General features: G+C 41.8%; 2 protein-coding genes across 4 annotated transcripts in view; both read right to left on the bottom strand.

Moving 5' to 3' along the window:
* ELAPOR2 (endosome-lysosome associated apoptosis and autophagy regulator family member 2) overlaps positions 1–11,689 on the bottom strand; it is a 355,914-nt gene that overhangs the window by 230,648 nt on the left and 113,577 nt on the right. The gene's annotated exons all lie outside the window — the stretch shown is intronic.
* On the bottom strand, positions 80–11,308 carry SUV39H2 (SUV39H2 histone lysine methyltransferase). Of its 3 annotated transcripts, XM_049814104.1 has the most exons (7): positions 11,207–11,308; positions 9,874–10,019; positions 8,213–8,884; positions 6,268–6,429; positions 4,542–4,671; positions 3,055–3,170; positions 80–1,107 (listed from the first exon to the last, which is right to left on the bottom strand). In XM_049814104.1, exons 1-6 carry the CDS (start codon positions 11,223–11,225, stop codon positions 3,061–3,063), a joined length of 1,239 nt encoding a protein of 412 aa, XP_049670061.1. In that variant the 5' UTR covers positions 11,226–11,308; the 3' UTR covers positions 80–1,107; positions 3,055–3,060. The 3 variants fall into 3 exon arrangements, with proteins under 3 accessions (XP_049670061.1, XP_049670060.1, XP_049670063.1); XM_049814103.1 differs by having other exon boundaries at positions 80–3,170; XM_049814106.1 differs by having other exon boundaries at positions 80–3,170; positions 6,283–6,429.

Genomic DNA, 11,689 nt, shown 5'->3' with positions numbered 1-11,689 from the left:
TCTTAAAGCAAATTCTACTGCTCCAGGTAATTTTGACAAGCTAAGATTTTTTCTTTTGTTAAGAATGACAACAACAACAGAAAAACTAAATTTAATTTATTTTATCAAAAACTATAGGAAGATAGGAATACTAGAGATCACACATTATGAAAAGAAAATATTCCTGAGCTTACAAACTGCATATTCTAATGTACACAGTCCTAAAACATACATTAGAAATAACCAAAAGATTGACTTAACTTTGAGATTAAATAAATAGACAATAGCTTTTCTTACAGGTGATCGTGCAGCTTTAGTTTTGCTACAAAAAAATAAAATAAAAAAAAAATTAAACCCAACAAAAAAGAACAGCTACAGGGTAGATCACAGGTTACCAGTCTCTTAAGAAGTGCATATACACAACTGAACTGGTGGCCATGATGATGCTAACAGACCACAAGGCAAAACAAAGGCAGAAGCTAGGCTGGTTTAGCCTCCTTAAGAAACTGAAAATAGCTTTTTCTCTTTTTCCAATTTGGCAATTTTCCCCCGAACTCATAAAAACAGCAAAATGAGTTTTGGAAGTGACAGTGTCCCATTAAGCTAATTCACTGACTGCAATCCAAATGCACTGTGAATATGTAAATTTAAAATACTGTTCAAGGCTCTAAATTGGGAACTGGATACATGGGTTTACTTCAAATAAATACAAAATACTGTTACCTCTCAGAACATAAATTAATGGTCCTTTATTTATCACACAAGAGGTAACACACATATCCTTAAAGAACAGCAGTATTATTGCAGTGCTGGTGGTAACATAAACTGCCTTGGGAAAAAGGCAGACACTGAACTCAAGTACAACGACTAAGACTTTTATCTTTTAAAATGCATTTACTTGCAAAGTTTAAATCAAACTGGGCATGGACATAGATAGACAAAGAGTATGGAACCAGCCCTGTGTCATCTTGCACAGGAGAGGCCAGAGAAACCGATTTGGTAAGGAATTCATTTCTTGCCACAGCCACTCTCGCCATCCTGTACCGACAGGGAAGGCTGCAGACTGCAGCGGATTAAGGAGATGGAGACCGCAGATTCCATCCACGTGGAATGCGTCGCTGAATCAGGCTACATGCAAGAGAAAGCACTAATGACTCCAAATGATGTAAGATCATCTAGAGTTTGCTAACATTAAAGCTCCACATTTTACTTCAAAACTGTATATATATAAAAAAAATCATTAGAGATGTGGCATGATAAAAATTGACTAGATTCGGCTTTTATCTAAGTGTGTGGATACAGGTGAGCCAGGTAATGTTAAATACTTTTAAATCTAAGCAAACTTTCTCCTATTTATTAAACAATACAAAGTATCTATTTCAACAGGTATCTCTTTGTATTGTAGATTACAAAACTTAACACAGCACTTTCAGTGGCCCACACTCTTCACCCCAACCGTGAAACTGATTTTGGCTAGTAGCATATAAAATTTCACTTTCTGCCAAAGAGCCAGATCTTCAGTGCAAATGCAACTGTGCTTCTTAATGAACAAACAACCTGTATTATCCTTTGAAACACTCTTCTTGGAGTGCTAGCTATCAACATGAAATTTAAGGCATTTTCTAACAAATTAAGTAAACAGTTATATGCTGGGTACTTGACTTCATTCACCTGAGCCAACAGCTGTGCACCTTATAAAGGTAACTAGCTGACCTATGATACATAGCTAGCATCCATTGATGAAGCATCCATTTATGGAGCAACATTATTCTGCCTGACCCTGTCAACATTTACATGATTTGTAAGCAATATGCAAGTTTTACAAGCTTTTAATCCATGAGAATAAAGCACTTAGATCAACCCTGGAGCACGGACCTCAGCTGTAACTCCACTCATAACCTACCTCAACTGCTCTTCAGTGTTTCTGAAGCCAAGCAAAACTTAGCATACATTATGAATAGATCGAGACAACTTTAAGATGATCAGGAAAAAAAAAAAAAAAAAAAAAAAGACGACTCAAGAAGCTGAAGAACAATACATTTCTCAGCCTTTACATTCAAGAACATCTTACAAATGTCTACAGCAAATGGGTAAACTCACCCCTAGTCTAACTTCACTGAAGTTAACATTTTTGCAACAAGAAAAAAACAGGCCTAGTATCTTAAAAGTCTGTCACTAGATAAAAAAAGTCACAGTATGTAACAACTTAATCAAAAACAGTTGTGAATACAAATCAATTCCCAAGGTATTTTTGCACCTAACAGATAACTGAGCGTATCTCCGTAATGCATCAGCTTTGTTAGACAATGGGCTGCTCTCCCTATTCTTTTGTTATCTATTTCCAAACTGTAGCCAGTAATTTGTTTCAGCAATGACTGCCAAATTTCTGTAATGAGAACAAACAGCGTATGTTACTACCAATAATCCAGTATTTACAAATTCTCTGTAGAACTGCAGACCTCCTGTAGCATCCTAACTAAAAATCAGAACATAACAATTGAAAACACTTCTATATGTGAAACTTCTAAATAATGTAACGTCAGCTACAAACGTTCCGAGACCTTGATCTTACATTTGGAATCTGCTAAAACCAATTACTTTACTTGCATGGAATTCAATGGACATTTTACAACTTGCGTTCCTGTGAACCTTCATTTAGACACCGTCTGATGGTTGTCCTTATCCTTCACCCTGGTGCCATGTTATGGCTAATCTCACAAAGCTTTTCTTTATACAACAAAAAGCAAAAGAACTGTCAGCTATGACTTAGGATTCAAATCAAATGCCTCCAGACTTTTCAAAGAGTTTTCTTAGCATACATTTCACTGCTTCCTATATAACAGTTCTAGAAAAATCGATTTTTAGTCCCCATTATCAGTCCTGTATTTGCCTGAAACACTACATCTCTTTCTTTGGCCAATGCCATTTCAATTACAAATGTAATGCCTTGTTTTCACGGTACTTATTTACATTAGATGCAAGAATACTTTAATATATGTGTGAAAGAACGAGTCTTCTTAAAACACATTTTAAAACACATTTAAAAGAGAACAAAATATTTGTGACTTTGGATACCCGAACTCAGTTGAGATAACCTCTGCAACACACAGCTCCACATTTACAGACAGTTCTGATCCTCTTTCTGGATGGGCTAAGACCATCAGCAGAGTCTGAAGTCAGATCTATTGAACCTGTGACACAGATAAAAACAAATAAGGGAAGTTTTAAAAGACAGACTGAAACTGTGCTAGGTATTCAAATGTCTTCAAAAAGCCTTCTACCACCCCAGTTCTTGAAAGACTTGCGTGTGAAGCTATACTCAAATTCTACTGACACCCACATCGCAACTACTTGCACAACACCTAGCATACATATCAGAACCCAAAGCTCAACAAACTCGAGCCTTGTACCCTCAGGTCTGTATCCATACTGATCAGCTGAGAATCCAGCCTGCCTTGATATCAGTGTCACAGACACCACAAAGGAAAAAAAGGAGTTTTAAGGATTCAAGAAAGATCAACTTGTCAGATAGCTTCTACAAGAATGAGGTACAGCTCTGGAGTATAGAGATGCTACTCTGAAAACAAAAAAGCAGAGGAAAAAACACATTGCTGTTGTGAATAAATGGTCTGCATGCAAAGTTTGACACACACAACACCCCTGCCAGCAAACCTCAAGAATTTTTTATTCTGTGGGAAAAAAAGGAAGTCACAGACTGCTTTGGGTTGGAAGGGACCTTTAAAGACCATCTTGTCCAACTCCCCGCAGTAGGCAGAGAAGTCTTTCACTAGATCAGGTTGCTCAAAGCCCTGTCCAACCTGACCTTGAACACTGAATGGAAAATCAATTATCAAAGAATCATCAAACAGCCCAAGTGGGAAGGGACCTCAAAGGATCATCTAGTACAACCTTTTGTGGCAAAGGGAGCCTAGATGAGATAATCTAGCACCCTGTCCAATTGCACCTTGAAAACGTCCAGTGATAGGAACTCCACCACATTCCTGGAGAGGTTGTTCCAGTGACTGATGGTTCTCACGGTAAAAAACTTTGGACCATCCTTCTTCCATCCTAAACATCTGTACCACAGGACCTACACCCACAACTGAGGCCTACAGACACCAGAATCCAAAGACAAACCTGTGGTGCCTTAGACCACTCAGTTGTTACAACTGTCTTTTATGACTAGCAGATTACTTAAAAAGTAGTTTACCTGAAGTGCCATATAAATGCCTTTGAATTTGAATATTGAATAAAGGTAAGATTTTGTAAATTCTTTCGAGCATTCTTGTGACAAGTCTTCAAAGTAATTTGCCTTGCCAGATGTTCCAACCACAACCCCTTGCTGTGAGCTAGGAGCACTGAAGGAGGTAATGCACTAGAGGCGCACGCAAAAGCTTCTGGGTGCGCTCTGACTGCACTACACGTCAATGAGTGACATCTGTTCTAGAATCCAGAGCTGTGTCAGGGAGATGCAGTGCCTGAAACGCTAACATCAGTCAGGCTGCAACAGAATCCACCCATGCCCCAAACCTCCTGCAAGAACAGTGTTAAAATCTGCAGACCTTTCATCTGATAGTCAAAGGTTAGCTCTTCTCCAGCCTTGATGGTTCGTGTAGAAAACAGTGCTATTCGAGGAAGACGCAAGTCGAGGTTATCAATAAACACATTGAAGACTTGAAGATTTGGATCACACTGTAAGGCAAAAATTAACACAGTTTCTGTTAAGAAAAGTGCAAAGTAAGTTTCACTGAAGTGTTTAAGTAAACCTAGGTCACAGGAAAGGAAGAACTGATTCTTCTCTCAATGAAAGAAGTCTGAAATTTATTTCAGAAGATAACTTAACAAATTACATTCTTGAAATATAGTTAAAGGAGAACATTCATAGCTTGGAGTTGAGTCCTTTCAAGAAGGCAATCTTTGCACACTACGTAGATTACACTAACATGCAACAGCCTATTAAAAAAAAAAAAGTACCTTCAAAAGATAAACTTCAAAAAAAGATGACAAACAAAGCAATTAAAGCTACATTCTGAGATTAGTATTTACCTACAAAACCCACAAAAAGAATTAAAGTTGAAAGAAAACAACAACCAACCTAGCATTTCAAGCCACATACACTCACTATTTTGTATTTGAGTTTAAGCCTTGCCTCCAGGCCAGAAATACTATTTTCATACTAAGAATAAATTTCTAGCAATTTTCAATTGCTAACCTGCCCGGCTTCTGAATTATCTGCTATGGGCTGGGTGGCAGGAGTAGCGTCAGGGACACCAAGCAGGAACTAGAAACCACTTTATCATTTTTTTCTGAATTAAGTGTCAAAAGTCAGTAGTCACTGAGGCAGTTTGTTAAACTCTGCATGCTTTTTTGCTCTTTAACAGTAAAATATATCCCATGTTAAAGAATCAGAAGTGAAGAAGAATCAGAAGAATGAGAAGTTTCTGTGTTTAACTTTACACAGAAAAGTGAGAATACTTCACTCCCATTTCTGAAAGTGAAGAGCAATTGGCTGTATCTAAAACTCTTCTTCATCCTTCTCCCTGGCAAGCCCACATAAAATACAAATGTCATCAGCTCAGAAGTCTGAAGACATGAATTTACTGTATTTGTAGAACAGACTACATACCTCACAAACATTACATCCATAAGAAATTAAAATTTTTAGTTCAGGAATCCTTATAAATGCACTTCAGCCTTCTTGCTTTAGGTACACAGTTGAACAGGAAATAAAAACACTACAAAAATTTTCTGTTTAAAATTTACTTTTGGGTTCTCTGGCAAGTATAGGTTTAGGAGGGAAAAAGGTATCTACAGGGGAGAAATGTCAAAGAAAGCACAAGAATTTTCATTTTTTTTCCTCTACCAATCTTTGACAGTTGAAATTTGGCATAACCCTCCATCCTGCCCTGCTACAAAATAACACATCAATTCCTATAGTCTTTGACTCTTCACTACTTTTATTATGTACTTCTCATGTGTTCTTTTAGTTACTTGGAAAAAACCACACCCAAACGAACCCTATTTTGGTTGGCTAGAACCAGCAGATTCACTGACAGCCCCAGTCCTACCAGATGCCCACTTCAGGCAGCATTCCCAGGTTTTTGTAGGTAGTCCTACTCTGAGTAAGGCTAAGTACTCCATTCTATTTATTATGTCATTTAACTGACTGGACTGTGCTGGCATGAAACAAACTACTCCAGAAAAACTGTGATTATGGTAAGAAAATGTTTACAGTAGGAGAAGATATTTCCAGCACAATTAGGATAATTCTCCAAATTCTCAGCATACAAAACAAGGTCTTACGCTGTGATTCACAAAGTGGGATACATTTCCATATCGAGCTGCATCTACTGTAAATTCATCTGAATCATAGTCCAAATCAAACAAGTACGTATTTCCCTGGTTGTCATAGAGCTGGCCTCGTCTCTCTGCTTCCTCACTTGTAATCACCTAAAAAAAGAGAAAAAAGAAACCTGCATCATATTATTAACTCATACTAAATTAAAACAAAAATCAGAATCAAGTTAGGAAAAAAAGCTTTACTAAGTAAAAATACCACAGTCGCTTTTTGATGTTGAAATAGCATTCCATCTCTAATGAATAAAGAATACATACATACAGGTAAACTAATTAGTGAGTGACTGAGGCTTCTCTGGATGTAATTTGTCTACAGCTGATGCACAGCACTACCTTGTTTAAGGAAAAAAAAAAATCAGCACCTTCTACTAAGAATTTTGCTGATGACGGATACAATCAACAGTTTCTACTTGAAGTATCTATACACAGATTTTTTTCATATAGACCCAGAAAGCCTTGTTTACTTCCCGTAAAATAAAGTTTCAACTTTCTCCTTTTGCACAGAGATCAACAGGTATCAGTCTTTACAACCCAGTCACATTTACAGTCCAGTATTCATCTCCTCCCTCCCTAGAAGCATCTCTTCCTGCCTGCTATTTTTGACTGCACTGAAAGATCCTATTCATGACAACTTAGACAGACAAATCACTTCACAAAGCTGAATCTATGCAATTAGGCTAGCAAAAGGTAGAAATCCAGAAACTCCACCACAGGAAGAACTACAGTCACTTTTGACAGAAGCAACAGCTTAAGCAACTTCATCTGCAGCCTGTTATGTTAAATGTATTCTCTTTTGCAGATCCAGCAAAGAAATCACAGTTTGGCAGCAAGACAGATATGAAATGTGGTGGTACTGGACAAAAACCCCTCTAAAATCTCTCTGATGGATCAGATTTGGAAACTTATTCAGTAGTATGGGAATAAGCAGATTCAGGTGAAAGGGTAAATACACACTCTTTCCTTTAAGCAACAAAATTACATAATGGTCTTTCTGCATTAACCCCTCAACAGAGATATTCTGAATGACTGACCTCTTGTAGGTTCACAAGAAAGGTATAAACATAGGAAGTCAGAATATTTGGGTCAGGAAGCATGGAGGAAATACGATTAAGACCACAAGCATTTGTACGAAGGGACAGAAGGAATTATTCTGAGTCAACTTAGTAGCAAGGCAGATTTGCAGCAGAAATACAACAGACTGGCTCAGAGAGGCTGCCAGGAGCTACTGACATAACAAGCCCTGAAACAGAGCGGGGGTTGAACCAGATGAACACAGGGCAATGCAAAATCTCAAGAGTAACTCAAGGTCTGTATTTTATAACATGTAAGTTCTGTTTGAAATAGCATGAAATTGAGTAAACAGATAATGTCCATACTACAAATCTTATTCTTGCTGTTAATCAAAAGTAGTAAGTATGTTCGGGAATACTACCTTCAAAGTTCAGACAAACAGAAAAGGGACTGACAGACTGGGTGGGGAGTTTGGCAACAAGAGTGCCTGGGGAACAACAAAAACTACAATAATAACGATGACCAGGGAAGAATGAAGAATATGACTACCATGAAAGAAAAGAAGGACCTGACTTTAGAAATACTCTTAGGGCACGTATCTAAAATAATTCTTTAGTGACACACAGGACAAGTATTCTCTTTATACTCAACCTTTTACAATTGTTCTGGAATGGAGGAACATTCTGGACAATATAATTTTGCTGTCACCCTGAATGTCTACTTACTGTATTTCTCCACTCAAAAGTAGACTTATCCATTATACAGTAGAAGTCAGTAACTGTTAAAACTGAGAGAAAGCTCATCAAGATTTCCTCCAACATTTCCTTTACTGTAAATAATTCACCTACGTGAGATAAATACATACCTCTCCGACATACTCCATCACAAAACTGTTGGTTTTAATTGTCTGGAGGGTTTTCACTCCCCAACCACGGCCATTGTTAGTTCTGAAGATGCAAAGAGAATACGGTGTACCTTTCTGTACTATCCTATTAGGGCAGTCAGGCCCACACCTACAAAATGAATTGCATTCATAGATGGGCAAGCCAGGCTGGATTTTCAACTTCTTTTGTTTATTGTAAGCCAAAATAAATCCAGCCTCCTTTGGACAGCACTTCTCAGCAGGGCAGTCAGTGCATTCACAGCCAGTCGTTATTCCGTTTATTACATTTATTCCCGGAGCAGGTTTATACTCATTAATGTAGTAGAAGTCTAAAGGAGGGCCTTCGAGATCCACAGTGTTTTCTACCAGAATCATTGCTTTATGATTCTTTTTCCTGTTGAGTTCTTCTTTCCATCTCTGCAGAGCTATTCTTTGCTTAGCCTTCTTTACAATGTAATCTGCAACTGCAGGTTTCAAAGCTTTAACATGGTTTCTCACTTTCAGTGCTTTGCCTTCTCTCACCCGCGACAAGTATTCATTCTTGTCACTAAGAAAGTTTTGAAGAAGCAATGGGCATTTCAGATTTTTCTGAGGTTCCCAAGTATTTGAAGATTCTGGCCATCCTTTCCATTTCACAAGATAGTATTCTGTGCCCTTGAAATACAGAAACAGATACAGATTTAGCCATATTTCATTTTTCTGAAATCCAGCATCCCAGAGTACACTGACAAACACAAGAGCTCTGGAGTTAACAAATGGCATACAGTGCAGAAGGTCTTGATGTCCCCATAACAATTAGAACTGGGGAGAAAGACAAAAATCAAGTTTTCTGTTTGCAAGTTAACTTACAGCACAATTTTGGATACTTTATGTATCATGTCTAGGCAAAGAAATAAACAGCTGGGATGAACTCTGATTGCTAACGGTACACCTGGAGGAGGCTAGTTTGTTAAGGCAGTTACGTAAGTTATGCTAACTAGTTGCATGACTCGTATGCACAAGCAGAACGTAGTCATATCACATCCAAAACAAAAAAAATAATTCTAAACTTAGTGAACAAAAATCTCTAAACCCCACTATTTGCCATATCAACCATCCTCCCAAAAGAGTAATCCATTCAAAGCATGTAATATTGTATTTATAATCAAGAAGGATGCATTTTGTACTTATTTTAAAAAAGCCAAATGACTGTAACAAGGCCAAATCCTGAGACTGAATTTCACTGGCACCATCAAGCCGAGGAATCCAGTTGCAGCACATGGCCCTAACTCTTCATCAAACAGACTACAACATTCAAGAGAGAAATATAGACTGTTACCTGCAAATAAAGGAGAAGCATCATAATACATACCACGCTAAAACCTAAACGCATCAGCTTTGGCTTAACTTCTAGATACGCAAAGGCGAAACATTTCATATTCTAATATCTCTGTAATTTCAGAAAAAGACCTTCCTTCAAAATACTGAAAGCAGTTGTTATACCGCTTTCTGTTTACAGTTCAAAGTTTAGAAGATATTTCATTCGATGTCAGCAAGAGCTTTGTCCTCACAGCCTGCTGCTTTATATTACGAGCAAAACTACCTTTGGCTCACTTCCAAATTTCAGCTGAAAGAGTGATCAAATTGGTCTGTGTTTCTCTTACCTCTTCTACCTTGTAGTCACACAAATATTCCACCTCATAACTCTTTAGATTCCTGTTGGTGATTCCAATGGATTTACATCTGAGATTTTCCTTCCTACATAATTCTTGGAGGGTCTCAAGTGAAGCTAGACATGGCACATACCAAGCTACAATAAGAAAATTGGTAAAGAATCCTATTTAATGTCTCGGCTAAATTGAAATCATTACGCCTTATCCCAGAGTCCCCACATTATCAATTGTGATAGCAGTCCACAAGCCTCTTGTACCGCTACAGAGTCTCACAGAGTCAAACTCAACCCTTCTCTAACGGGTAAAGCGAAACACGCCGATGATTCCCTCCCTGCGCCTTTATTCTGTAGAGTACGCACGTTTATAGAGAACAACCAATATTCTGGAGGGCAGAGACTTCCACGGGTGAAGGCTGCACTAAGAGCCGAGTAATTTTCCTACCATTACAGCATCCCACAACCGAACTACGGCGACAAGGAAACCTCCCTTCTTTAATAAGACCGCCAAGTATCTGTAGTTAGTCAAGTGGAATCGAGCACTTGCGATGCAACCATGGTGACTGGACGAGGAAAGAAAGATCCACTGCGCTCTTCCAGAAGGATCGCGGGTCCCTTGTCAGCCGGGCGGATTTAAAGGGACGCGACGCTCCGCGGACCGGCACGGCGAGAGTGCCGGCTGCCCGGACCGAGCAGGGCAAACGCCCCCCGGGTGGGACGATGAACTTCGGAGCGGAGGCCGCGCGTCGGCGGGGCGGCCAGGGCCCTGCCCCGCGTCCCGCTCCCCTCGGCGCCGGGTCGGGGCACCCACCGCCGGCCGCCCCGGGACATCCCCCACACACACCACCCCGCTCCCCGGCCGGGAAGGGGCCGCCCCGGGAGGAGTTCACCTCCGGGGCGCACCGCCGCCGCCACACGGGGAAGGCGGGGAGCGGAGGGCGGTCGCCTTTCCCGCGGCCGCTCCGGGGCCCTCGGCGCCTCTTCCTACCCGCTCCCCGCCACCTCCATATTTACCTCAGGCGCCTCACCGCCACCCCCCCCCCCCCCCCCAACACACCCCTCCAGCCTCAGGCAGAGCCCCCACCTCCCCCTCAAAAGGCAGCGGGCAGGGCTCCCCAGCCCTCCCCCGCCGGGCCCCGCTGCGGCCCGCTGGGTGAGAGCGGAGCGGCGGCAGCAAGGGCCCCGGGGGAGGGGGACCGGCGGCGGCTCCCCCACCGCCCAGAGCGAACGGGAGGCCTCCCTCCCGGCCCACCCAGCTCAAGGAGAAAGGACGGAAAGCCCGAGCGAGGCGCCCCGTTCCCCGGTCCGAGCCGCCGCCGCTACCTCACCTCCTCGCCAGCCCTCCATCTTGGGACGGGGCGTGTGTGTGAGGGGAAGAAGGGGGGAGGGGTGTCCCGCGCTCGGGGCCGCAGGCGCCAGGCGCGGGTCGAGGCTCGCGCGGCTCCGCCCCCCTCCGGAAGGGGGCGGGGGCGGGAGAGAGAGCGCGCGGCGCCGGCGCGCACGCGACCGGCTGTGGCGGCAACGGCGGGAAGGGCTGCGGGCGGAGCGGGCTGTCCCGGCCTCTCCTCGGTCGTATTTCTAAGGGCTGCGGGACAAATCCACCCCGGCTTCGGGTTCTCCGGGACCGCGGAGAAGCTCTCAGGCAGGGACTGGTGAACTCCTGTTCTCCGGAGGTGAAAGACCCAGGGATACGGGCGGCAGAACCTCGTCCAGGCTGACAGACAGCGGTTTGGAATGCAGCAGGGCTTACACCCACGCTGTGCGGTACCTGTTGCTTTCCTGAGGGAGGAAGAATATAGAAATACACATCC

Source organism: Accipiter gentilis, chromosome 11 (genome assembly GCF_929443795.1).
Source record: "Accipiter gentilis chromosome 11, bAccGen1.1, whole genome shotgun sequence".
In the NCBI taxonomy this organism is placed as follows: Eukaryota; Metazoa; Chordata; class Aves; order Accipitriformes; family Accipitridae; genus Astur; species Astur gentilis.
This window is presented reverse-complemented; position numbering and strand designations above follow the sequence as displayed.

Excerpts from the sequence above, each read along its gene's own strand:
- SUV39H2 (XM_049814103.1), bottom strand. Across the intron at positions 8,885-9,873 it reads GTGACTACAAGGTAGAAGAG|GGCACAGAATACTATCTTGT; the intron begins GTAAGAGAAACA and ends CTGTATTTCAAG. Across the intron at positions 3,171-4,541 it reads CTTTGACTATCAGATGAAAG|GTTCAATAGATCTGACTTCA; the intron begins GTCTGCAGATTT and ends TCTGTGTCACAG.